Source organism: Fukomys damarensis, unplaced genomic scaffold, assembly GCF_012274545.1.
Source record: "Fukomys damarensis isolate Sample0158 unplaced genomic scaffold, DMR_v1.0_HiC HiC_scaffold_19, whole genome shotgun sequence".
NCBI lineage: Eukaryota > Metazoa > Chordata > Mammalia > Rodentia > Bathyergidae > Fukomys > Fukomys damarensis.
The window spans coordinates 5,071,609-5,096,792 of record NW_022900931.1 but is presented as its reverse complement, the minus strand read 5'-3'; the positions used below and the strand labels follow the sequence as shown (position 1 = coordinate 5,096,792).

At 48.6% G+C, this 25,184-nt stretch overlaps 1 protein-coding gene across 14 annotated transcripts in view; it reads right to left on the bottom strand.

Annotated features, from left to right (window-relative positions):
* The window catches only part of Efcab6 (EF-hand calcium binding domain 6), a 210,288-nt gene that overhangs the window by 38,577 nt on the left and 146,527 nt on the right, over positions 1 to 25,184 (bottom strand). For 13 of the 14 annotated variants that reach the window (XM_010634367.2, XM_010634369.3, XM_010634370.2 and 10 more), the window contains 4 exons: positions 20,091 to 20,187; positions 14,803 to 14,921; positions 7,811 to 8,005; positions 3,660 to 3,815 (listed from right to left, as the gene is read on the bottom strand). In XM_010634367.2, coding sequence (XP_010632669.1) covers positions 3,660 to 3,815; positions 7,811 to 8,005; positions 14,803 to 14,921; positions 20,091 to 20,187 — 567 coding nt within the window. Of the gene's footprint in view, positions 1 to 3,659; positions 3,816 to 7,810; positions 8,006 to 14,802; positions 14,922 to 20,090; positions 20,188 to 20,975; positions 21,067 to 25,184 lie in introns of those variants that run through there. The other variant, XM_010634378.2, reaches the window with a different exon arrangement.

Here is a 25,184-nt window from a genome sequence, read left to right as displayed (position 1 = left end):
CCAGAAGGAAAACCAGAATAATCTTCCTGGACCCGGAAGAGAACTGAGGTCACGCGTGAAATGCCACCCTGAAATCTGGAGGGGACTCACATCCAGAGGCTCACAGCTGGGACCGCTCTTCGGAGGGAAGAGTCTTTGGCACCACAAGCTGGTGGGAACAGGTGCAGGGTAATCCTGACTGGTTGAGGCCGAGTGTGAGGGAGATACCGGGGATCTGGCCTCAGGTACCGCCTGCCCATGGGCTTTCCCTGCAGGATCCCACCAGCTTCTCCCAGTGAAGGCCTGAGGAAGATCTCCTGGTTAGAGTCCCCAGGATAAGGGAAGGGCCACCCGGCTCAGAGCCTTCTCTATAACACTTTCCAGGAGACTTTTCCAAGAGACTTTAGCAGGCCTCACGGCTCCAAGGAAAGGACGTAGCCTCGTGTTATGATTTCTATCTGGCTGTCCCCTGAAAGCCCCATGCAATCAAAGGTGGGATCCTTTTTGGAGGTGATTGTCTTAGAGAGGCGGTAGAGCTGAATTTGACGTCAGCAGGCGAGGCCTGGCTGGAGGAGACAGACCTGTGTATCCATGAAGGGTTTATCTCCCTCCTCAACTCTTTCTTCAGCTCTCTACTTCCTGTCCACCATGCTGTGAGCAGCTTTCCTCTGCCTCACTCCCCTGCTTGGGGCCGGCTGTCCATGGAGCCAAATAAACCTCTCCTTCTTTACTTCGTGGGTATTGAGTATGGTGTGTCAGCAACAAGGAAAGTAGTTAAGACACTCCTTTAGCCCCCTCAAATCTTTCTGTCTTAGCTAGAGGAGGAAAAAAAAAAAGCCAAAAGATACTTTCAATTGCAGCCCAAGGACTCAGATCCCCTTAGAGACTTTGATCCTGAGGTTACAGAACATTTCCCCTGCCCACACCAGTCTCACCACATCATTCCAGTGCTGGTGTAATCACGGTGGATTCTGACTAACAGAGCTCCAAAGCCCACTTGACTTTGGAGGCAGTTGCTGGTGAATTCCAAAGAAAACAAGAGAGACAGAAACAGGGACACCAGGGGGACAGGGGCCCCTGGCACTGACCGCTACAGCAAAGAGTAAGCACCCAGCCAAGCACCAAGTATCCACCGTCCAGGGCCGCATCCTCCCCTACTGCCATACATCACGGCTGGCTTCCGCACCAACACGACTACAGGGCAGTCTAACAGCAGTACAGGAACAGTCTGAAGAGACGAGCAGCCTCAGAGCCAGCCTCCGTGAGCACACGAGTTCCGGGATCACTAGACTGGGAATTTTGAACAACAGTGAGATATGAAGAGCTAACCTGGGAGAGTGGGGGCCAGGCAAGGGCAAATGGGTGTCGTGAGCAGAGATGGAGGTGCTAGAAGATGAAAGCAGAGAAGAGAAGTGAAGAACGTCCTTGTGGGCGCGTCGGGTGACAAGGCTGGGAAAGGAGAATCAGTGAGCTTGCAGCACGTGGGCAGAAGTCTCTCAAATGGGAAAGCAAATTTAAAAAGAATGGAAAAAAGCAAACAAGGCAGAATATCCAAGAACCGCGGGGAAACGCCAAAAAGATCTGTTTAATTAAAACATTAGGAACAAAGAAAGGAACAGAAAAAGCATGAGAAGTCATCATGACCAACTTAAAAAAAGAAAAAAAGAAAAAGAAAAAGACAAACTTGCCAACAGAGGAATAAAGACAAGAATGACTTTGGACTTCTCACCAGAAATCATGAGAGAAGAATGCGTCGAAAGAAAAAAAATCATCAACCTAGAATTCTACGGCCAGTGAAGTTAGCCTTCACAGGTGAATTGAGGGACCACGACCTGGGTTTCTCTGGGTTATTTTTCAGTTCCTGCACAGACAGGAAGCTCCGCAACCCGACTCCAGGCAGCTCCTGGCAGCAGAAGACCAGAGCTCTCCCAACAACAAGGCCTAAATGGTACATGGTGATAGAATTTCACATTAACAACAATTTTTAAGCATGACTATATCCCAAGTACTGTGTGGTATGTGTTTATACAGTGGACCCTTGACTTTTGAACTCAATTCATTCTCTAGGGCTGGTTGTAACTCAAATTGGTCAACTGAAGGTTCAGGCTCCTCTACACAGCCTTCAAAGTCTCTCTCTCATACACAGGCAGGCTTCAGTGTCCTTTGAGGGACACTGGCCCAGAATTTCTTAGTTAATCCCATACAGGAAAGGATGTTGTCATGTTCCTTCTAGAACTCTTCACGGGGTAAATCTGTGTCTGAGACTGAGACCATCTGGAAGCACAAATGGCCAGAATTTGGTCCATAACTCAAGATCTTGGTCGTAAATTAAAGCCAAAATTTTGGTTATAACCCAAGTTGTTTATATGTCATGCTGGTTGTAACTTGAGGGTCCACTGTATTTTTGAGGAAAGCATCCCATGTGAAAGATTCTTTTAAAAGTGAGAGTGAGAGGGGATTTCTCAAACAAAAATGTTTTTGAAGTCTATTCTTAATTTCAGAGAAATGAGACAGCACATTCATGAAATAATAGGGTGCTTTGCAGCAAGGGACATTTGGAGAATGAGAACAAGAATCAGCAATTTGAACACAGAAGTAGGATGGCAGAAACAAAACTCTCAAAAAAAGACTAGGATGCTGAAACAAAAGGAATGACCCAGGAGACGGAATAAGATGCAAGGAGATGGAAATGAGAAAGTTTAACAAAAATTAGGCTACAGTCTAGGTGGTTCAATGTCCAACAATAACGGAAGTTTCAGAGAGAACAAAGGAGAGGAAATCACTCATGAAAAAAGTCAAGACAGTTTCTGGGAACTGAAGAAGATGAACGGGGCTTCTCTGACAAGATACAGTGGGCAGCTGGGCGGAAGGGTCTGAACACACTGGACAGAGACGTCACGTCATGCCTAGTGCTGTGCTGGGGATTGATTGAGAGGTCACAGGGCCGGGGATTTGGCTCACACTTCCACCGCCTGCCTCACAAGCGCAAGGACCCGAGTTCGATCCCCAGTACCAGAGAGAGAGAGAGAGAGAGAGAGAGAGAGAGGGTGGGGGGGTCATAAGTATATGGGAAATTAAGTGAACAGAAAAAACAAGCTTATACTGCAGGCAGTGCTATGGAGAAAAACGTTATCAGCTTAGCCATGGTCCTGCACATGGATCCCCAAAACTGGGGCTGCAGCCTGGTGAGCTGTGTGGATAGGTGTCTGTGGGTTTTCACATCTTCCCGGCAAGAAGTCAACAGACACTGCCAGCAAGTTCAAAGTCAGGAAGTAGCCCCAGAACTCTGTTACACAGAACTGGGGACATCAGTAACAAAAGCCACCAGCTGACTGTGCTGGAAGTGAATGACCCCGGGCTGGGAAACAAGAGTAACAGCAGGGCAGAGGGGCTGCTCTTTCTAACAATAAACTCATAAGGTGATACGACTTCCAACATGCATGAAAAACACGGAGAAAATAAAAATGAACAGTGAAAGACGACGATTATGCTAAGACCCATCAGGAAAACATCATGTGTTTGTCAGATTGCTTTCTTCACTGCTTGTGGCCGACTCCAGCCCATGCAAGGCAGCCTGGCCCAAAGGGGCACAGGGAGGTCATCTCAAGATCCAAGGCGGTTCAAGAAAAAGCGCGCCTCACCTGGTCAGCACAAAGAACAAAAATCAACCCCCCAGAGACCTGTGCAGAAGACCGGTCAGTTCCTCCTCCTTCAGGGGACAGCCACATTCCTGCAACACCTGCTGCATCTTGCAGAGGGGCACGGAGCCGGACTGGGATTTATCCAGTGCACTGAGTGCTTTGCTGATGTCCTGACAGTGGCCCATGAGCTGATCCCTGAAAAAGAGCACATTTCAGACGCACCCCAGACTGATGTGATGACTCGATCGCTCCTCTAAGAGCGAGTTTGGATGGCGCGTTGCAGGCTCCGTGTAACATTTACATGAAAAAGTATCCTGGAAGAAGTGCCAAGTCTGTACTGTTACCATTTTATTATTATCGTTAGCAAAACCATATTAGAGAAATTGCAAACTTGTCCTTTTACTAGAATTGGTGCTTTTGAAAATGGAGTAAAAACTTCACAATACGAGGATGTTACAGACATGTGACATACACCTTCACTCGCCATAAATGCTTGCTCAGGGCCTGTTAGGGGCCACCTGCTGCCCCTGGGACATCCAGGACACATGCAGGTGTCCCCAGGAGTGTTACCCTCCAGTCAGGCCATTTCGAGAAGAGCCAGGTGCATGCACGCTATGTTAGTGGATGAGAACAGTCAATTTGGGGACAGCGGGTATGCAAAGTGGTAGGCGACTGCAGTTTTTAGCAAGGGGTCATGTAGATCCTGCTGGCATGGTGACTACAGAGCCCAGCCTGGGGGGCAAAGTCCCCTCTAGGGAGGGCTTTCGTGGGGTCTAGGGAGCAGCTGGCACCAGGCCCTCTGGCAGGAGTAGAGGCACATGGACAGGCATGGGGTCCCATCAGCACTGGGGACAGCAGTGTCCAGAGATGCATCACATTTAGGTTGTTAAACACGGTCACCATCTGTGAGCATCAGCTGGGGGAGTGGGAGCTGAGCCGTCCCCACAAGTACATTCTCACACTGATCTTCTCAGCAACCCTGCAGGGGCTCATCAAACCCATGGATGACATAGGGAAGGTGGTGCTGGACCCAAGGGCAGCTGAGGACAAGACCAGGTCTTCCACAGTGGTGCGAGAGAGGGCACCCTGCTCAGTGCCCAGCTCTGTGCAGAATCCATCTCCGCAGTCTCTCTGATTCAGTTCTTCGGCACAGGAAACTTCTTCCCTGACTTCACCAACATTACTGTCAGCGGACGTCTTTAGGCCGGAACAACTTTGCCCTTGACCATGGTAAGGAACGGTGCTCAGTTCTGCCATCTCAGGTCTCTGAAAAGCTCCTCCTAAACCAACTCAGGATAGTGCTTGCCTGATGGGCTCAGATACTGTGGAGGCTCCGTCCCCGCCTCAAGGACAAGAACTCGCTGTCAATTCTGAACAGTATGTCCCTGGCGGTAATCGTCACCTCAGGTAGGTATTTGTGGGAGAGGACAGTCCCTGGACCACAGCTGGAAAAAACCGTCTGCATAAACCGAACAGTCAGAAGCCCAGGAGAGGAGAGATAGAGTGGGCATCCTCGGCATGAGCGGACACAGAGGCATTTACACCGGAGCTCCCTGATGATCTCCAACGTTCCACTACTGGCCTCCGATGTGGAGCTGGCTTCTGCAGCGTGGGAGCCACGTCAGGTACACAAACTTGAATGTGAGTCAACGGCACCAGCAATCCAGGCCGCACGCAGGTGTACGCGGGGCTCGGTCTCGTGTCACAAAAGCACTGCTCCCTAACGCACCCATTCTATCCCACTTAACCCCTCGAAGTGGAAGCAAATAAAGGTAGAAAAACATCAAAACACTTCTGGAGATACCTGTTTTTAGAAAACTGGGGCATTCAGCATTAGGCAGTCATGATTCCCGCTTTCAGAGTAAATCTGCCTACAGCGTAAATGAGGCCTGGAGGCACAGATCGCCGCTGCTGGCCCACATGGAGGAAAGGAGCTGTGCTGGACCCCGGTCCCCGTCCTGGTCGGTATGGGCACAGCCACCCAGCCCCAGCTGGACCCTCACGGACCCCGCCTGTGTGTTCTACACAGGCCTGTGTCTCGGGGCTCCTCAGTTGTTCTGATTTCCATCTTCAGCTCAGACTGGGGCAAGAAAAGGGCAAAGCCCGGAAAGGAAACATAAATCTGCAAAAGGATTTTTTTTCATCTTGAAACTGTATCGGGGGGCACTGCAGATGGAATCAATTCCCTTGGAGTCCAGAGACGGGTATAAAGCTTGCGTCCCTTCAACTCCATGGGGTTTTCAGTCTCACCCGAGTTTCAGTAGAAAGGAGGAGATGGAGAAGATCAGGACACAGAGTCTCAGGTTGTCTGAAAGCTCTGTGATCACTACACTGGCAAACAGGCTGTCCCGGAGGGCAGAGTTACTTAATGAATTTGAGAGTCCAGGATTTCCAGGACCTCACCTTGGCCACACATCTGATGTGGTTCTTGAGACAGCGGCAGTGGCGGAACAACCAGGCCAGCGTGAACTGGGGAGCTGAGCCCCTCACTTCAAAACGGGTCACCACACGTCGTGTGGTCTCAGCCGAGCCCCTTTCGCTGGTCAGCAGGACGGGAGGAGGAGGCATAGGGCGACAGCCCGGGGGAAGAAGCTTCTCATGGGAGCCTCAGCCCTCGCCAGGAGCAAGGGCAGGAGTGGAAAACGAGGCCACCCCGCTGCTGGAGAAGATAAATTCTGCCTTCCCACCGGCTTTGTGGCATATCTGATTTACAAGATCCTGTGCATATTTTGTGTTCAGTTTCTCAAACCCAATTCTCTGCCTCCAGGCCTGTGCCTCAGTAACTTAGATGTAATCCAGAGTGTGTTCCAACTGCTCTTCCCTCACACCCGACTTCATCACGATGTTACAGTCCAGGGCCCGTGGCCATCTTTGGGGATTCTTCGGCAGCAACCCATTCCCTCATTCACCCATTGATGCGTTCACTCCCTTAGGTGAGAACAAAGCACTGAGTCCCGCCGCTTGAGGTGACAGGCAGGGGCAGGAGCAGGTGAGAGCAGGGTGCACCCTGCAAGGGAGACAGATGAGTGGCCTTGAGGGTAGGGGTGACAACGGCTTTTGAACAAGAAAATTGTTCAATAAATCTCATTGCTTTATGGCTGCATAATGCACAGCAGTTTTTTCCCTACTTTATCAATGTTAAAAACATGATGTGAAGCCGGGCGTAGCCTATAATCCCAGCACTTGGGAGGCTGAGGCAGGAGGATCGCTGTGAGTTCGAGACCTGCCTGGGCTACATAGTGAGTTCCAGGTCAGTCTCAACTACTATCCCAGATCCCAGCACTTGGGAGGCTGAGGCAGCAGGATCGCTGTGAGTTCGAGACCTGCCTGGGCTACATAGTGAGTTCCAGGTCAGTCTCAACTACATAGTGAGAACCTGTCTCAAAAAAACAAAAAACAAAAAACAAAAAAAAAACCCTAAAAACATGATGTGAGTAGCGGTTTTAAATTTTGTACATAGCCAAGTACAATCTCACCGCCAAAATACCATGTATGGCCTTGACAAGCAACTCCTGGTCCTTGCCGATGTGCACACACACCTGACACTGTACCATTTGTGGCTGCACACTTGGGTTACGACGAACACTCTGCTTTCTCACAGCCATCTGAACAGGTGCGTACATCACGCTCTCTTTCGGGCCGTGACTCACTAGGCCACTCTTTGGGGACTGAAAAGTGTTCTTTTTGCTGTTATCATTAAGGACACACTGAAAGTCCCACCTTGCCTCTACCAAGCTCTTCCGAATTCATTCACTGGGATGGAGCCTTTTCCAAGCAGAGGCGGTTAAAGGATGTCTGTTCATCTACCCGTCCACCCAGCCATCCGTCCACCCAGCAGTATTCACAGGGGGCCTGTTAGGTGTCTGGCACTTGGAAAAGTGACATCCTATGGAGCTTACACTCTAGCGGGGCCAGGTGAAGGGCCAGGCATGGTGTAGGACCCAAGGGGTAGTTTTCGAGGCTGACACACAATATGAAAGGGTGTAAGACTCGGACTGGGGAAGGTGAGCCGGGCTTCGAGCTTTCCGACTCCTTTATGCACTTTGGCTTACAGATTTCTAGAATCTGAGGCAGTGTGGGAACACAGTGTTCTGCTGTTACTCTGCCGGCACACAGTGGACGGGGCCACTGCACAGCAGGGCTACCACCGGGGTGAACCGAGGGCACAGCATCTGGACTCCAGAACCTACCTGGCTGGCACGGCCCTTTCTATGCTCTGCTGCAGCTCCTGGATTTCTTCTTGTACTTGCTGGGGCTTTGTGAAGCGACCCAGGGGGTTGAAGTCATCTTCTGCGTAGGGCCGGTGGACTGCCGGTGAGTAATTAATACCCAGTTTCTGTAAAAACTCCTGGTAAGTAATGCAACCTCTTCCTTCCGTGTCATAGCTGAAAACAAGAGAAAGAAACAAAGCTGTCAACAGTAGCCATGAAGATGTACAGGTGTTCAGGGCCTGCTCCCCATCTGGCGGCTGGGAGGGGCGCAGGTGACACTTCGGTGCTGTGTAGTCAGAAATGCAGAGTTCCAGGCCTGGCCCCAGACGTGCTCTGAATCCGTATTTACCAGGGTCCCCAGGTGACCCACGGTGACCACGTTGGAAACCCACTCGAAGCCCCACCCCGGGAGAGTGCAATCAGAGCCATCTACCTGTCCTACTAGTGAGAACACCACCCTTCCGCACATCCAACAGTTTGTATCTTGTGTTGAGCACCAATGTGTAAAGGAGCTATGCTAAAATTTCGAAGAAAATCCTTCAAAAAGTCTGATCCGTCTGAAGACTCAAATAAATGAATGTCACTCGATTCAAGGGTGGAACAAGCCCCTATTTTCTCCCTGAAGTGATGGCAATTACACACACCCAACGAGAGAGATGAGAAGGAAAACAAGATAAGAAGTGTGTTCTGTGCCTTTTATGTCATTTTCTATTATCAAGATTTTTCTGAATTATAATTCATTAAAAAAGACATAATGGAGGGTTTTTATCTCCCAATGTTATTCAAATAGAATAGAATCACTTCAATAAGAATGGTTAGGCAAATTGCCAATTCTCTTTAAAGCAAAATTTGCATTTATTTTTATAGAAAGATCTTGGTCCTCATCTAATCGATAAAAACAGCATTTGCAGATGTGATTTTTTTTCTCCCCAGATAAACCCAAAGGTGTGAGGCACAAGACTGACATTGGAACAATCTCTTGAGGCTAAAGAAGACAGGATGTGGTTTTCATGCCTTCTGTCCTCACAGGATGGAGGGGCAGGCGGAAGAGGAGAAGCCCTCCTGTGCCCTCTTATGCTCATGCACACTGGGGAGGTGGAAGATTGTGAGTTCTAATTCAGCAGCCGGAGCTCCAAGCCAGATCCTGACTCCAAACCCAACAATCAAACTAACAAACAAGAAACCAAGGCAAGTCAACACACTCATTAGGGAGACCCGCAGATGCTGGTTCCCAAGCCTCTCCTTGGGAACAAACGGCAGTGGTTCCCAGGCAATGCTGTCAAGGGCAAGGGCTGTCCCTACCATTGGTGTGAAAACAGCTGCAGAAAGGGCAGTGTCATTTCACATCCCCGAGCCTGGGAGGGACAGGACTGCCACCTCCTGAGCCTTGAGGCGACCCCAGGGCTGCACACCCCTCTGTAATCGCATCAGGACCGGAACTAACTTTGTGCCACCCGATGAGGCAGCAGTGCAATTCAGGTCAGGACGCCTGCTGAGCAAGCTCCCAGGGTGTCCCCATCCCTGCGGCATGGTTCTGGACAGATGGGCCAGACAACCCCTGTACCTTTATCAGAAACCTTTCCTCCCAAGTGTAAGGTGCTTTGCTCGGTACTGGCTGCTCAATTCTCTCAGTGGAGGGGAGGTTGGGTGGGGGTGGAGACCCACGCCAGGGTGCCAGGCACAAGGAGCACCACCCTCCAAGGGGAGGCAGAGTGGCAGCTTCTGCCCCGGACAGCACTCCCACCGTAGGCCGTTCAAGAGTCCCAACAACCTGCTGCAAATCACGACACTTGAACTGAATGAAAAGGCACTTTTTAATTACTTCATTAATAAAGATCATAAACATTCTCTTCTCATCACAAAGGAACAGGAGACCAGATTGCACAACTGCAACTAAAATATTGTTATGAATGTGAATAATAAGAGAGTTAATTCAGCTTACATAACCTCACCCTTCATTACATAATCCTTCGTGTAACATTAAAAAAGAATCAACTCGCCTATAAAGGTTGAATTTTAAAATGGCTCAGCAACAGATGTGCCAGGGAAAATGTGCACATAACCGGAGGCCCCATAAAAACTTGCATTTGCATGCAGCAGTGCCCATTAATTTCTGACATAATCAGATTACTGTGCCCATTTATCATACACACAGCGATTCGGTGGTACACATAATCTGGGTATGTTCAGATTGTTTTGCTTCACTCAGAAAGTCTGGGTCCTTTATGCTCAGTTCAGGCATTTGCTTCTTACATAAATTTTGGAAGTGCTTTTGAATGTCAATGGCGCCAGATGTTAGAGCTGAGCTGGGGTGCGGGATGAACGCCCCCCATGACCCAAGCCACACCTGGGAGGAGGGGATGTGGTATCTTGTGCAGCCAGTGATCATTTGGGAGGTCGGTCGGGTGGCTTCAACAGCTGCTTTTCAGAATAGACAGTAGCCAGCGGCCCGAGCTGGACAGGCCCAGTGGGCACAGCCGGCGAGTCCTGAAGGAGTCCCTGAAGGTTCAATACCATCTGCTCCAGTCCCGATCCACAGCCCAGATCCTTCCTCTGTTCTCCCAGCGCGTGGAAGTCCAGCCGCACAGAGAGCCACGCCGCAGATGCAGAACCCGCTTTTCCGGAGGCTGCTGGCTAGAACTGTAGAAGCTTTGGCCCTCTGAAGAGCTCTTCCAGCTCAGCCGGAGCTCACCTGGCTGACACGTCGTCCCCAAAGGGAATGTCCCTCAGATGCAGTGTGCTGAGGCTCAACCCCTGCACTCGAGTCCCATCCGATCTCTTTGAAGCTAAAGATCCCACTTTTTGCCCTGAGGCTGGCCCTGTCCAGATGTTTAGCAACTGGACACCAGATAGGTTCTCTCCAGGCTGGGCTCTGCTGAGCCTGAGGGGTGACCTTGCTTCCTGCATCCTTTCCTCACGCGAGCTGCTGCCCAGCAATGGGAACTTTCATGCCTCCCCTCATATTTCCATACTTGCCCCGTGAGACCTTGCTATTTTTAGATGAGTACAGACACAACACACCGACACCATCAAGACAGGGGCACACACTGAGCCTTGTGTACCTGTTCACTTCCGGTCGGGGCTGCCTGGCTGGCTGCTCACACACCCGATCCCTATGCCAACCTTGCCCACCTTGCTGCTGTCCACTGGGAGCTTCTCCTTGGTGCATTCCTACAGCTCACTTTCTGTATCACTCTACTGTGAAGCTTCTTTCAGATCCTGGGACCCTAGAATCGAGCACAGGGCCAGCACTTAAGACTGCTTCAAGGCTGAGGGAGTGAGAGAGAACATCTCCACGTGGCAATTTTCTTGCAGCAATCTATTCAAAGCCAAGCAGTGGGTCGCTGCTGACAGCTCAGGCTCACAGCTCCTGGTTGGTGTGGGAGCTGGGCTCCTTTGTCCCTTTAACCCGCTATGAGCTGGGCTCACCTGAACTCCACCTGGTGCCCATTCCTGGCCCCTGTGTTGCTGGCAGGGCCTTGGCCAGCCCTGGCAATGGACTGTGAGCTGAAGTGGGCACACACCTGTAAGCCTGTGTGACCCTCTGGCTCTGCGGTCCCCAGCTGCTGGGTGGCGTCCCCCACTGGGGTGATAAGGCCACCCTCTAGCAGCCAGCCACATCCCCAAATCACTTCCTGGGAAAGAACTGTTCACAAAAACCACTGCATCTGCAGCAGAATAAGACGTAAAATATTGATGTGCTGAACCACTGAGATTTGGGGGTTAACTGATTAATTTACTTCTACAGCATAAACTAGACCCTCTAGACTAATCCAAAGCTCTAACACCATGCACTTCACAGGTGCTTAATAAATGTGGAGTGAATAATGGAGGGTGACATTTTTTCCTTGTATTTTTGTCATTTTTTTTAACGTGCATGTTTTCACACGAGCAGAACACCATCTTCCCTGCCCCTGCTGCCCAGCACTGCGGTCTTCCTGTTCGGACTCCCTGGCTGGACACTGGGCATTGTTGGCCCTAGGTGCTCCCGACTCCCCTGGGCCCTGCTACTCAGCAAGGTTGGGGTGTGGGGATCCTCAAACACTGCCCTGGGGAGGAGGCTGGCTCCTCCCTGTTGTTAGGGCAACTGGAGGAGCTGCTGGTGCCGTGACAACCTGTCCTGCAGGCGCAGCTCCCCTCCTAACTGCGCACACTCCGCCACAAGGGGAACAAGGCAGCAGGGAGGGGCGGGTGAGCACTATAAGACGGATGTCGCCTCAACCCAGAGAAAAAGGAAGAAAAACACGCCATCAGGATCTCACTGTTGGTTGTCTCCGCCAAGTGGTTCTGGGCGGGTGCTTTGTTGCCCCTTCCTTGGTGTTGTTCTGGGTTTTGTCTTCTAGAGGCGCAGCACACTTTTCCACATTTGTAGTTTTCATTTTGCTCCTGACTTGTACGCTTGGAGGTCAGGCACTCTGCAGAGCTGGGGGTGCTTGGTACACAGGATCATCCCATTGGATGCATGGCCGGGCCCCGTGCCCTGTGGTGCAGGGTGGTGCTGTGGGGTGGGGTGCCGAGCCCACCTCCCTGAGTCGTCTAGGGCTTTCCCGTTCTGCACATGTGCTCCAGGATACCCTAGGAACAACTCCCTCCTCCTCGCGCTGGCTCTTCCTGGCTGCTAAAGGACATGCTCTCTAGCCCTTGCTGCCTCCAGGACTGTATCTGCCCAGGTTGCTTCCTGCTACACCTCTGGGCTCAGGTCAAGGTGCCCAGGGCATCCTGGCCTTCATGCTAGCGCTGGGCAGCTGTGCTGGGCCACACTCTCTCTTAGCCACCAGTCCCCTGCTGTTCACTTCTGCCCACCCAGGTCCCCCAGCAGCAGCTGTTCTGGAATGCGACACTCTCCTTTCCTGGTGGCTCTTGGTCTCTGCTTGTCCTGCAGGTCCTCTGTGCCACCAGTCACACTTGCTCTTATATCTTTCACTTCTCAACAAATTGATTTTGCTACATGAAAAAAAAAAGGCAACGTAGTTCAAAAAGCCTCGCTTAGCAGGCACTCACCCCTGAGGCCTTCGTCAGGTGCCGCAGGAGCTCTGCCCTTGGTCTCCAAGTACTTCTCCCCTTCAGGCCACCTGGGATGTTAAGGATACGCTCCGCTGACCTCCCTGCCACCCACCGAGAACCACATCGCCGGGGGTTTAGAGCACGTTTGTGGGAGGACTGAAGGAGGAGAGAGCAGGCATTTCCCCCCGTGTCACCTGGGCCATCCTTGTGCATCCCCGGGTGACAGGGTGGACAAGTTCCGTTTGGCAGATGAGAATTGTGCCGCCCAGAGAAGCCGGGAACACGAGGAGGGCCACATGGCTGGAAGGGGCACAGGAGCCACACCTGGGCATCTGTCTGCGAGCTGCTCCTCTTACCCACTCAGTGTCCACGGTGGGAGGTCAAGCAAGGGCAGAAAAATTCTGACCACAAGCAGATTTCAACACAGAATGAGAATCTGTGCATTTCATAAAATTGTTCATTCGTGTGTAAGGAGATCGCAGCTAAATGCAACGGCAAGTGTGGGCCTCCACTGAAGACTGGAATATTTCAGAAAGGGACATGGGTGTGTACGTTCATTCTCCATGGAAGACCCCAGCACTGGTCCCTGCTCAGGACCCTGCCTTTCCCCCCAGCAGTTTCCTGATTCACTTTCAATCACAGCTACACCGGAAATTCATGGCTCCCTAGTGCCCAGCTAATGACAGCTGAGAGTAATGACTCTGGGGAGGGACTGCCTGACCTTTGTTTTTACCCTGAGAATCCCAGGCCGCTGCTGGGGAAACCACTCGCTGCCCACGGGTTGGGCGGTCACTGCTCACCGTCCCCATCCTGGTCCCCAAGATGCTGTGTCAACATCCCTGGTGCCATGACCCCAAGCACCCCTGCTTTTAACTTCTGCCACCTGACTTGTGCTGTGCTGTGGTGTTTCCAGGCAGCGCTGTGCTCCGGGAATCTGTGTGGCAGCTCCCTGTGCCCTGACAGCCCCCTGAGCACAGGGACCGTCTCTAAATATCCCAAGCTGGAGAGCTGTGCTTTATGTAGTTACAGCTACATACCTAACGTGCCAAGGAAGAAAAGGGGCAGGGAGTCTAAACTGGCCCTGTGTTAGAACTGCTCTTTTTTTAAAAATAAGGATTTTGTGAGAACTTCAAATGTTTCTAAATTAGATGCAAAACAACCCACCTAATTCTAAACCTGGCCACTCTGAACAGATGAGAAGCTGGAAGATGACAGGTGCCGCGCTGTGAGCTGGCTCCCGAGTGGACTCCAGGGCGGGTGTGCCGTCCTGCAGGAGCCCAAGGGGCACCGAGGAGGTAATGGAGGAGGCAGCAATCAGAGACGGGCCTGGCGCTTAGAACTCAGACATCTGCACAGGGGATGTCCCAACTGGGGGCCCGATTCGAAGGCAGCTGTATCTAAAACACGTTCTGAAACAGGGCACCTACCTTAGATTGTATTTTCAGTGTAAGAGGCCCTCAGGAAACCACTCCAAGTTTGCCAAAAGTTCAGCTATTTTCTTCCAACAAATTACTTATCTATAAAACAGTTGTGCCAGTTTGATTTCCACCTGTAGGTGAGGGAAACTGCCTTTTCCTTTACCACTCACTCATCTGTGTGATGAGCCAGTGGTATCAGAGGGAAGTCTTGGGAGAGTAACTTATTTCTCTAAAAGAGCGAGTGCGTGGGCTGTACTCCTGCACTCTGGGATACACAAAACTCTCAAGGCCAGTACTGCTGGGGAGGGGTTACCACGGCTCTCTACAGCTCCGGAGTCCAGCCCGTCCATCAGCTGCTTTTGATGAGGACGGAGGAACAGGCGCCCAGGTTCTAAGACCCAGGACCCAGGACTGAAACCAACCCAAGAAGATCTTTCCCAGCTCCCCAGTCCTTCCGAAGAGATGATAAAAGATTTGCATGGAATTTTCCAGAGTAACCACCCCAAGGCCGTCAGAACAGACCTGGGCTATCCTGGAGACTCCGCTCACCTCTGCCAAAGCTTCTCGAATTCTCTTGGTGTGAGGGGAACGTCAAAGCCATACAGAGCGTTCTTTATGTCCCGTGGTCGAAGAATGCCATTGCCCTCGGTATCAGTTTCTATAAAATTCTGCAATTTCAGAAGATGGCGTTTAGTAGCATATAAAGCGTGTTTACTAGTCCATATCTGAAATGATCTAAGGGGTGTCTCTTCCTCTTTTTAACCTCGTTTCCAGACGTTCTTGCTGATCCTGTAGGGAAGATCATGAGCACTGCAGGGATGAGTGCCCTGCATTAAAGGGGGTTATGAAGGGGTAAAGGCATGGTCTCTGGGGCCTGACCTGGAGTCTTGCCCCTACCAACAATCTGGCTCTACTCCTGATTGGAAATAAGGGCAAACCAGACGCAGAGAGGAGACTGAGGGCTCCCACCCCAACAATGTAGTGGGTTTGGTCCCCTGGCTGTGAGAGATGACACGGGGCACATCAGGTGCCAGCTGGAATGACAGGATGATCTGGCACCACGTCAGAGTCCCCCAGAGGTACAACGGTACCTGGGGACTTGGTAGGGATTTAGGAGGACCACGCACTAGAACAGCAGCCAACACCATGGTGCCCAGCTAATGGTCTCCAGGTGACAGCTCTTCCATCTCCTGGGGTAACACAATGGGGCAGAGAGGATGGGCATGAAGTCCTCTTCAAACCTTATGCCACTGGTAGAAGGTCAAAACAGATTCCCTCCAGATGAAGGGTGAGAGCCAACATTGGTCCAGAGGCTCAGCCAGTTCAGTGAGGAAAGGGAAAGGGATCCAAAGAGTAACCACAGGACCAGAAGCAGAACAACCATCACCATTCCCAGGGGGCAGGGCTGTAGTCACGGGACACAAAGCACCACAAAGAGTTGTACATGAGGTGAATTTAGCAAGAAAGCCTGGCTTCTATGTGAACACGTAGAATTGATTACGTTTTTATATATCAGTCACAGGAAAAGAAAAATTTAAGGGTAACATTTAAGACAGTACTAAAATGGAAAGTCCTGAGAATAAATCTATACATGATAGGTAAGACCTCTACACAGAAAACTCTTAACCTTTCTCAGTAACTTTTTTTTTTTTAATGGAATTTCACAAACTGATTCAAAACCCCTTGGTGAACGAGGTAAAAGGAGTCACCTACCGGCTAATTATGATATGTGAGTAAGTTACAGCAACTGCGAAAATGAGGTACAAGTGCCTGGGAACACGGAGTGACCAGTGAGACACCGCAAGCCCTGCTGGTGATGCTGTAGTCAGTGGGGGAGGGAGGGACTGTGGGGAAAGGTGAGATCGCCAGGGTATCCACGGGAAGAGACCAGTTGGTCCCGCTCTCCCAACACATAAACATCCAGTCCAGATCCCAGGCACACACAGGAAAGAGGAAACTGCTAAGCTCCTAGGAGAGATTGTGAGAGAAAATCTCCATGACCTCCGGGCAGGACGTGATTTCTCAAACAGACCTCCAGAGAAATGCTGATAAATTTGACTGCATTAAAAAGAAGACCTTATGTTTATCACAAGACTCCAAATTAAAAAAGCCAAACACAGAAATCAAACTGGGAGGAGATATTTGCACCAATATTACTTACAAAACAGTGGTTACCAGGGCCGGGTTGTAGCTCAGTGGCAGAGTTATTGCCTAGCTTGTGAGAGGACCTGTCCTGGACACTCAACACTGCAATAAAAAACAAAGTAATACCCAGGGCACCGTAAAAATTCCTACTGGCCAATAAGAAAATGATAACTCAGTTTGAACACTATAAAAATCCTCAAATAATCACTAGACAACAAAGAAACCCTGACAAATGAATAAACACATAAAAGATGCTCAATTTCATTAATAACCAATAGAATGTTAATTACATGCAATAAAATACTATTACAAATCCACTAGCATGGGAAAAATTAACACTGAGAGTACCAAGTGCTACAGTGGTAGGGCTGAGGGGTGACAGAGGCCTTACCCAAAGCCAAAAATATCTACTGAATGGTCCCCTCCAAAAGTGTACTGCTCCACTTTGTGGTCTATGATAAAGACACTATTCTTTATCTTTATCCAGATGGTAGTTACATGTTCACCACTTTAAATTTATTTGAGCTATGTATATGTACTTTACTCCACAGTAGTCATATTTTTAAAAATTAGGATTTAAATATTAATTCTAGAAGATTTTAAAGTCCTTTTAAGAACATATAGCAGATCTGGCATGTAAAACTATTGGAAGCCACCACTCTGTTCCAACAACTTGTAAAAATCTGAACAAATGGAAAAATCAATAATAGTTTTTTAGATCCAAAAGGAAAGTCAGGTCACAGAGTAAGCCACTCCTGCCAAAACTGGAGAGAACAGACAGGTGAATTCAGAGAGTCACAACTTACTGGAGCAAAAGCCTGTGAGCAAAAACCTCCACAGGAGCCATGAAGACAGAAGGTGAAACGAGGCCAGCACTGCTCTAAAACCACAACACTCTCAGGAAACTACAGGCCAGTAATGAACATAGCTGTGAAAATCCTCAGCAAAATACCAGCAAACTAAATCCAACAGCATATAACAAGAATTACACACCCCGACCAAGTGGGGCTTAACCCAGTTACACAAGAATGGTTCACTATTTGAAACATTCATTAAAGCAAACCAACACATCACCTGAAAAAAGAAGAAAAACAACATGATAATATCAAAAGTGAAGAAAAAGCACTTAACAAAACCCAATGCCCATTTATGACAGCTCTTAGTAAACTAAGAGTAGAAGGAAACTCAGTAACTTGATAAAAATATAGCTACAAAGTCCTATAACTAACATCATAGCTAAGTTTGAGGTACCAGACGCTGTCCCACTAAGATCAGGAATGAGGGTAGGAGGTTGTCTCATCACCGTCTTTCCACACTGTATGGGAAACCTTAGCTAATGCAGTAAGACAACTAATGGAAGTTAAAAGTATACAGAATGGAAAGGAAGAAATAAAACTGTCTTTTTTTCACAAATGATATTATTGTCTATATAGAAAATACTAAAGAATTGAAAATGCAAACAAACAAAAACGCTCCAGGAACTAAAATGTAATAGTGCCAGAGTTGCGGGATATAAGATTAATATACAAAAAGTCTGTCACTTTCCTAAATACCGGTGATGAACAAGTGGAATTAGAGATTAAAATACAATATCATTTACATTAGAACTGGCCAAGATGACATGCTCAGGTATAAGTTTAACACAACATGCACAAGAGCTGCATAAAGGAAATCACAGAAGAGGATGGAATAAAATGAAGCAATGCTCCCCGCCGATAGACGGGAAGGCTCAACATCACCAAGACACTGGCTCTTCCCCACTTGATCTATGGATTACGTGACACAACTCCAGTTAACTTCCCAGAGAGGTATGTTGTGGGTACTGACTGATCGATTCTGAGGTCTATTTGGAGGGGCAAGAGGCCCAGGGTAGCCAACACAGCACTGAAGCAGAAAAGAAAGGCTGGAGGTCCAACATGGCTCAACTTCAAGGTGTGCCGGGAGGCTACAGCAGTCACAGCAGTACAGCCGGCGAAAGAACAGAACAATAAATAGGTCAGTAGAACAGAACAGGAAGCTGGGAGCCAGGTCCACATGAATCCAGGGACTCCTGACTTAGGAACTCAATTCATTCCCGAGATCTGGTTAACTCAAGTTGGTCAACTGAAGGCTCAGGCTCCTCTCCACAGCCTTCAAAGTCTCTCTGTTCTCTCTTCAGCAGCACATAAAATAATTTTTTTAAAAAATCCTCTCTAGACATTGGCCCAGGATTATTCAATGAACCCCACATAGGAAAGGATGTTGCACTGTTGCTTCTAGAACAGTTTAAGGATTAAATCTGAGACCCTCTGGAAGCACAAGTGGCCGGCATTCAGTCATAAGTCAGACTTTGGTCTGAAGTTAGAACTAAAATTCTGGTTATAACCCAAGTCATTCACATGCCAGGTCGGTTGTGACTGGAAGGTCCACATATAATCAACTGCTCAGTGACAAAGTGGCAAAGGCAATACCATGGAGAAAAAAGTCTTCAACCAACAGTGCCAGAGCAGGTAGACATCCGTATGCAAAAACCCAAAACAAAAAAAATCCAAAAACAAAAAGAAAATTAGACATAGATCTTACATACTTTATAAAAATTAACTCCAAGTGGATCTCAGACCCGAGTATAAAGTACACAATTACAAAATGCCTAAAACATAACATAGGATAAAATCTAGGTGACCTAAGTTATCCTCTAGGCATTTTACAAAGAATTTTAAAAACTCAGTAATAAAAAAAATTTTTAAATGGGTCAAGACCTTAACAGGCAAATAAGCATATGAAAAGATGCCCTGAATCATATGTGACCAGAGGAATACAAATTAAAACGAGACACCACCACGCATCTAGGAGAATGACTCAAACCCAGGACATGGCCGACGCCTAGTGCCGGCAAGGACGTGGGCAACAAGAACCCTGAACCAATGGCAGAGATGAGGCGCCCCAGGCCATCTCGTCACTCTCCAACAGCTTGCTTAGCCAGGTCTGCTTCTGGACAGAAGAGCCCATGGTCCAGTATCTGCATCGCAGCTTGGTGACTGTCCCCCCACTGGTCCGTGAGCCCCAGGAGGCCCGTGTCGAACGGACCCTGGTGATCCCCGGATCCCGGTGCACACCTGGCACACGTGCTAAGTGAGAGCGGGGAAGGACAAAGCTGGGGATGGGTGGAGCTCGTCCTCGGCGTCCCTGGGGTGCACAGGGAGCAGCAGCAGGTGAGGCTGTGGCTGGTCTGGTCTGTGTTAGAGGGTGGAGCCGTTGTGTTGTCAGAGCGCCCGTCCTCAGCCCGGCACTACAACCACAGCTCACGTGACTGCACATGAGGGCGCCTGCTTGGTAGATGTGCTTCCTACTGTTTTGGCAAGAGAGGAGGAAACGGCTCTTTAAAATGCATATTTATAATCGTGCCAAATTGCCTATGACGGCTTCTCATATTTTTCATTTTAAATTTGTAATTCTCATCCGGCCTGGACTATCACCAGGACTCTCTCTGTGTGATTCCTAGGGAATAACTCATCTTTCTGAACATCGGTTGACCTTGAACGTGAGGATGTAGTTTGGAAGAAGCCTTCTGAGAACACAAGGAGCCAAGGAATTGGGTGTACAAAGCTGTCTCCCCATCTGGGTGGCTGGATTTAAACAGCCTGATCTTCCTGGAGGTCTTGAAGCACTGTAGTACATTTTCTTTCCTTTTAAGGAAATCATCATTTTCTTACCTTGGACAAGTCTGCCCATCTGTTTTTTGCTTTGATAACAAGATACTGATGAGCCTGTTCACAGGCTAGTTCTGAATCTGCAACTTTCTGTTTGGGTCTTAAAAGAGAAAAAAAATTAATAAGTAACTGTGTTTAAATTTAATGGGCTTGTGAATCTCCCAAGGGGTTCTGCTACCCTGTTTGTTTCAAAGATACCATTAAAGTCTGTTATTTCACATCTGGTCTAACTTAGTTCTTAAAAGACAGTCTTATTTCCCCAGCTGTATGGTAGGGAAGTCTTCTTAAATTTTGTAAGTCCCTGTTAATTTTCAGATAAAATGTATTCAAAAAAATTTTTTTCAACAGCAACACAAACAAGGGCTCATTTATTCTCGGGGTGGGGTGGATATTACAATGTTAAGTGTTTTAGGAATAAAACAACTACAAACTTTTCTTTTTGAATTCACAGGCTGGAGAGAGAAAGCAGTCTAAACATCTGAGGATAACTGGAGAGCAAGGCTTACAGATTTTGGGTCTCAGCTAATTTTCAATGGTTAGGCTTGTAGGATGTAAAGAGAATCAACATTCTGCTGGGTTTACTCATGGTGTGACAGATTCTTAACAAAACACCTTGCTCTCTTGGCCCTGGGTAGAAGAATGGTGAGACCTGGCCAAAAGAACTGGGGTTCCCTGGGTCTTCTTGCTTGCTAACGTGAATCAGGTTGGGGATGCAACTCTGTACAGGGCGTGGCCATCCCACAGCAGGGAATGGCAGGTCCCTGCCTCAGCGGCTGGCTGGAGTGTGTTCCCTGTGCCTGGCTCCCACCCACCCTCTTCTGATATCCCAGGCCATTACCTGGATGTTTTGCTTCACCCACACATCTGTGTCACCAGCCCTGACCTCACCTGCCTCTCTGCGCCATGACTCCAACTGCCTACCGGACTCCACAGAACCACGGAACTTCCAGGATGGAGAGCTCTTGTCACCCTTGCCCCATCACCACCTCAGCACCAAAGGCTGTGAAAGGCTGTGGAAGGCTGATGGGATTCTGTCTCATCTCCAGCACTTTTACTAAAAAGGGTTTTAAGGGTCAGGATGTGTTGCCTGCCTTCACTTTTATTTATTTATTTTTTATTTCTTATTGAGTTTATTGGTACCATCTAGGTATACAGTACAGTTACATTCATTACTGGGATCCTGTACCTTCACATGACAGGTCTTGGTTCTCATTTTTTCCCCTTGTCCCTGCCCTCCCTTCACCGCCCCCTCCCCATTAATAAACCCTTTATTTCCATTTTTTCATTTTCTCATATTTTTTCTTTTCCCTTATTTCCTTGCCCCTACCCTTCCCCCCTTTCCCCATACCTTTAGCCCTTTTCTTCCTATTTCACGCCTGCCTTCACTTTTAGACTCTTTCTAAATCCTCCCTGAACCCAGAGGACCTGCTGGGGCCATCTCACAGCTATCACAGAGCCCCGAGGGGCGAGTGGCGCTGAATGGTCTCCATCTTCCCCAACCCAAGCAGAGCAGACGGACCTTCTACCCTCACAGGGGATGACTAAGGATGAACACCCTGACAGTAAGAGAATCAGGTGACTCCAGATCCCGAGGCTCTCCAAGAAAGATGAGGGAAGGGGCATTAGCAGGAGGCCAGGGAGCTGCTCTCTGAGATGTGTATGAGGAGGTGGCAGCAGCCGTGTGAGGAGCGTGAGGGAGGCTCAAGCCATGCACGAGGGCTGAGGTGCACTTCTGCTCCCGGGCGAGACGCAGAGGACCTCCTTGTCCTCCTGCTCCCTCTTATTACCACCAAAGCCCTGCACAGTATACCAAACGCACCTCTGGGAAGACACAAAAATCAAAATGATAGGAGGCCGGTAGACAGGATCAAAGCTCAAAGAACAACAGTCTCGGGATGTGTGGGCTTTTCCCTCCCATGTTCTCTTCCCAGCTTAGGGCTAAGGCCAGTTCTAACTCTGGCAGTGTGCAGAGAGGATCTGGACACACACACACATCACACACACACACGCACACGCGTACACACACAAGAACAGACTCCAAAAAGAAAGGCTATCGTAAAGAAGCCAAACAATAACAAATGCTGGTGAGAACACAGGGTAAAAGGAAACTTTCTGTGCTGTTGGGGGGATATAAACTGATAGTACCACTACGGAAATTAGTATGGAGATTCCTCAAAAAAATAAAACTGGAAATTCCACTCCACCCAGATATTCCCCGCCTAGGTATCTTCCTGAAAGAGGAAAAGCCATCAGTTATAGCGAAACATGCACGTCCATAACAGCTAAATCTTGGAAGCAGCCTATATGTCCGCCAACAGATGAACAGATAAAGCAATTGTGGCGTCTTACACACACTGGAGCACGACTCTGCCAGAAAAAGAGATGAACTCGAGTCATCTGTGGGAAAATGGATGCACTTTGAGACCATAAATCAGATGCACAAGCTTAACTATTTCATGATTTCTCGTATATGAAACCCCTAAAATATAAATAAGTTGAAGAGTGAAATAAAAGATAACAGGAAGATAGATCTTTGGTAAAAAGGAAAAGGGACCAAGAGGTGGAAGAGAAGATGGGAGGGTGGGAAGGGAAGGAGCTGTAAACAAGAAGGTACGCAGTGCCCATGTACCAGCGGCCCTCGGCAAATGTGATCACGGTGTACCGCAAACACGCACTAATAAAAATAAAAATTTCAAGATATTTCTGAGATAATGGAAATGTCTTAAAATTAGATTATAACCGTGATTGCACAACTCTTTACATTCACTAGAAATCACTTCAAATGTGCAACTTCTATAGTTATATAAATTATACTTCGACAAAATGACTGCAAGTTTTCATTACAGTACCAACAAATACCAATTTAAATGCTCCTTTTCCTTTGATAGGAAATGAAAATAGTTCTCCAGTGGGATGGGGGAGAGAGAATGGACTAAAAAAATCTGAGTTTCCAATTTAAGAAAATAAAAAGGGGAGATGAAAAGGCAGAAAGAAGGAAATCACAAAGATCAGAAATCAATCCAATGGAAAATAGAAAATCAATGAAACAAGAAACTAGTTCTCTAAAAAGATCAATCAACTTGATGAATCTTGGCTAAGCTAATCAGGAAAGAAGGGGAAAAGATGCCACCTCTGTTTTTGTTAAACGAAAGGACAACTGCTAAACACCCCACAGATATTCAAGGAACAATAAGGAATTAGCACGAACAATGTCACGCTCACTCACTTGAAAACTTCTGTGAAATGGGCATAAATTAATGAAATTAAAGACATAAATTAATGAAAATCTCTCAAGAAGAAATAGAAACCCTGAATGATTCTATAACGACCAAATTAACCAGTTCAGGTAAACACCGCCCATGAAGGACATGCCAAGATGTGATGATGCCCTTGGTGAATTCGATCAAATATTTAAGGAAGGAATAAGAAGCACTCTATATAATCCACCCAGCTTATTTTGTGAGGCCAGCCGCACCATGATACGGAAATCAGAATTGGTATTCCTGACTTTTCTTCTTTCTTGGTGGTCTTCTGAAGAATAGAACCGTTTCCCTTATTTTCTTCACATCAACAGCTCATTCTGTCTTGTGATGACCACTTGGGTCCTTCAAACCCCCTTCCATACCTATCGTATATTACAGGGTCTTAGCGACGTTAATTCTTATTCCTCTTACGTGTATTTCCTCACACAGAAAACATTTCATTCCTCGTCAAGTGTTCCCAGCTATGCAAAGAAAAAGAGGGTAAGAAGAAGAAGAAAACAAACAATGGTGGCCTTGCCAGCAGGAAGAGGGAACACAGAGGCGAGCCACCACGTGCTACTTGCTCAGGACCCTTCAGCGTACCCGTCACGGTGCCAAGGCGACACAGGTTCTTTCAAGAAAACTGCAACTCCACCTTTGTAGTGTTAAGAGCAGACTGCACTGCAAACCGTCACCAAGTGAAACTCCGCCTTCATGCCAGTGAGGCAGGAGGGGTTTTCGGGACTGTCAGATGGCTCGGAGGGCAAACACACAGGGAGACAGAACAGCGCCCGGACTGCAGTGAGGATGTGGCTCTGATCGCACCGGCCCCAGCTCCTGGCCAGAGAATGAGGCCTTTCTAAGGATGAAACTGGAAATCTGCTCTTGTCCTTCAGTCATTCCACAGGAAGGAACTGATTATGGGATGTTTTGAGCGAAGAAGCCGCATCATCTGATTTGGTGAGAAGGACCTGACAGTGTTCTTTCAACTTTTACAACACTTACGCGTCAAAATGTTCTTGGTGTGGGCTGTGAGAGGACACGTGTGGGTGGGTGGGGTCTGCTAAACAAGGCGACAGGAAGGGAACAGGGCTGTAGAAATGAAGCAAGTCATTGGACCTGTCATTCTGATTGGCATTTAGTATCTAAAACCAAAAACGCATTGCAATTACGAAGCAAACAAGACAGTGCCCTCTCTTCAACAAAGTCACAAAGCCTGAACGACTCAAAGCATTGCATTTGGATGGTGCAGGTGGCAGATGGAGGCCCAGAAGGCAGGAAATTGCCTAGGAAGGGAAGCCAGTGGGCTGGCAGGGTGGGGCTGGGTGGGGCTGGGCAGGGTAGGAGTGCAGGCCCTCCGGGCAGAGGAGGCGACTCCTCCTGCCAGGCACCTGGGCTCCCTTCTCTGTCACATCCTCTCCATGGAGTCCTTAGGAACCTGGGGCCACCGTCTGTAGGTCTGGTGGAGCAAGGGACCCGGTGGGCATGGAGCTCACCCTCCTCTCTGGGAATGCTGAACGAAGGAGCCGCTAGCGCCCAGCATGGTTCCCTCATCCCATGGCAGGGAGTTCAAAGCCAGCCCTCCTGCCCTGGGCCTCTGTCCCAGGGAGCCTCTGACCCCACCCACATTGCACCCCATCCTGGGACAGCTTCCAGCCCGCTGTAGACCCTGCATGAGCATCTGCTGGATGAAACAGAGCAGTAACGCTGCTGAGTCCCTGTAAGGGGAAGGGGCTGTGCTTTGTGGGTGAAAACTCTGTGTTCATTCTCCAGAAAATTCTTTGGGAGGATTTTTTGTTGTTGTTGTTCTATTTTAATGTTCAGTGATCAAATCCCATCTGAAAGCTCACCAGAA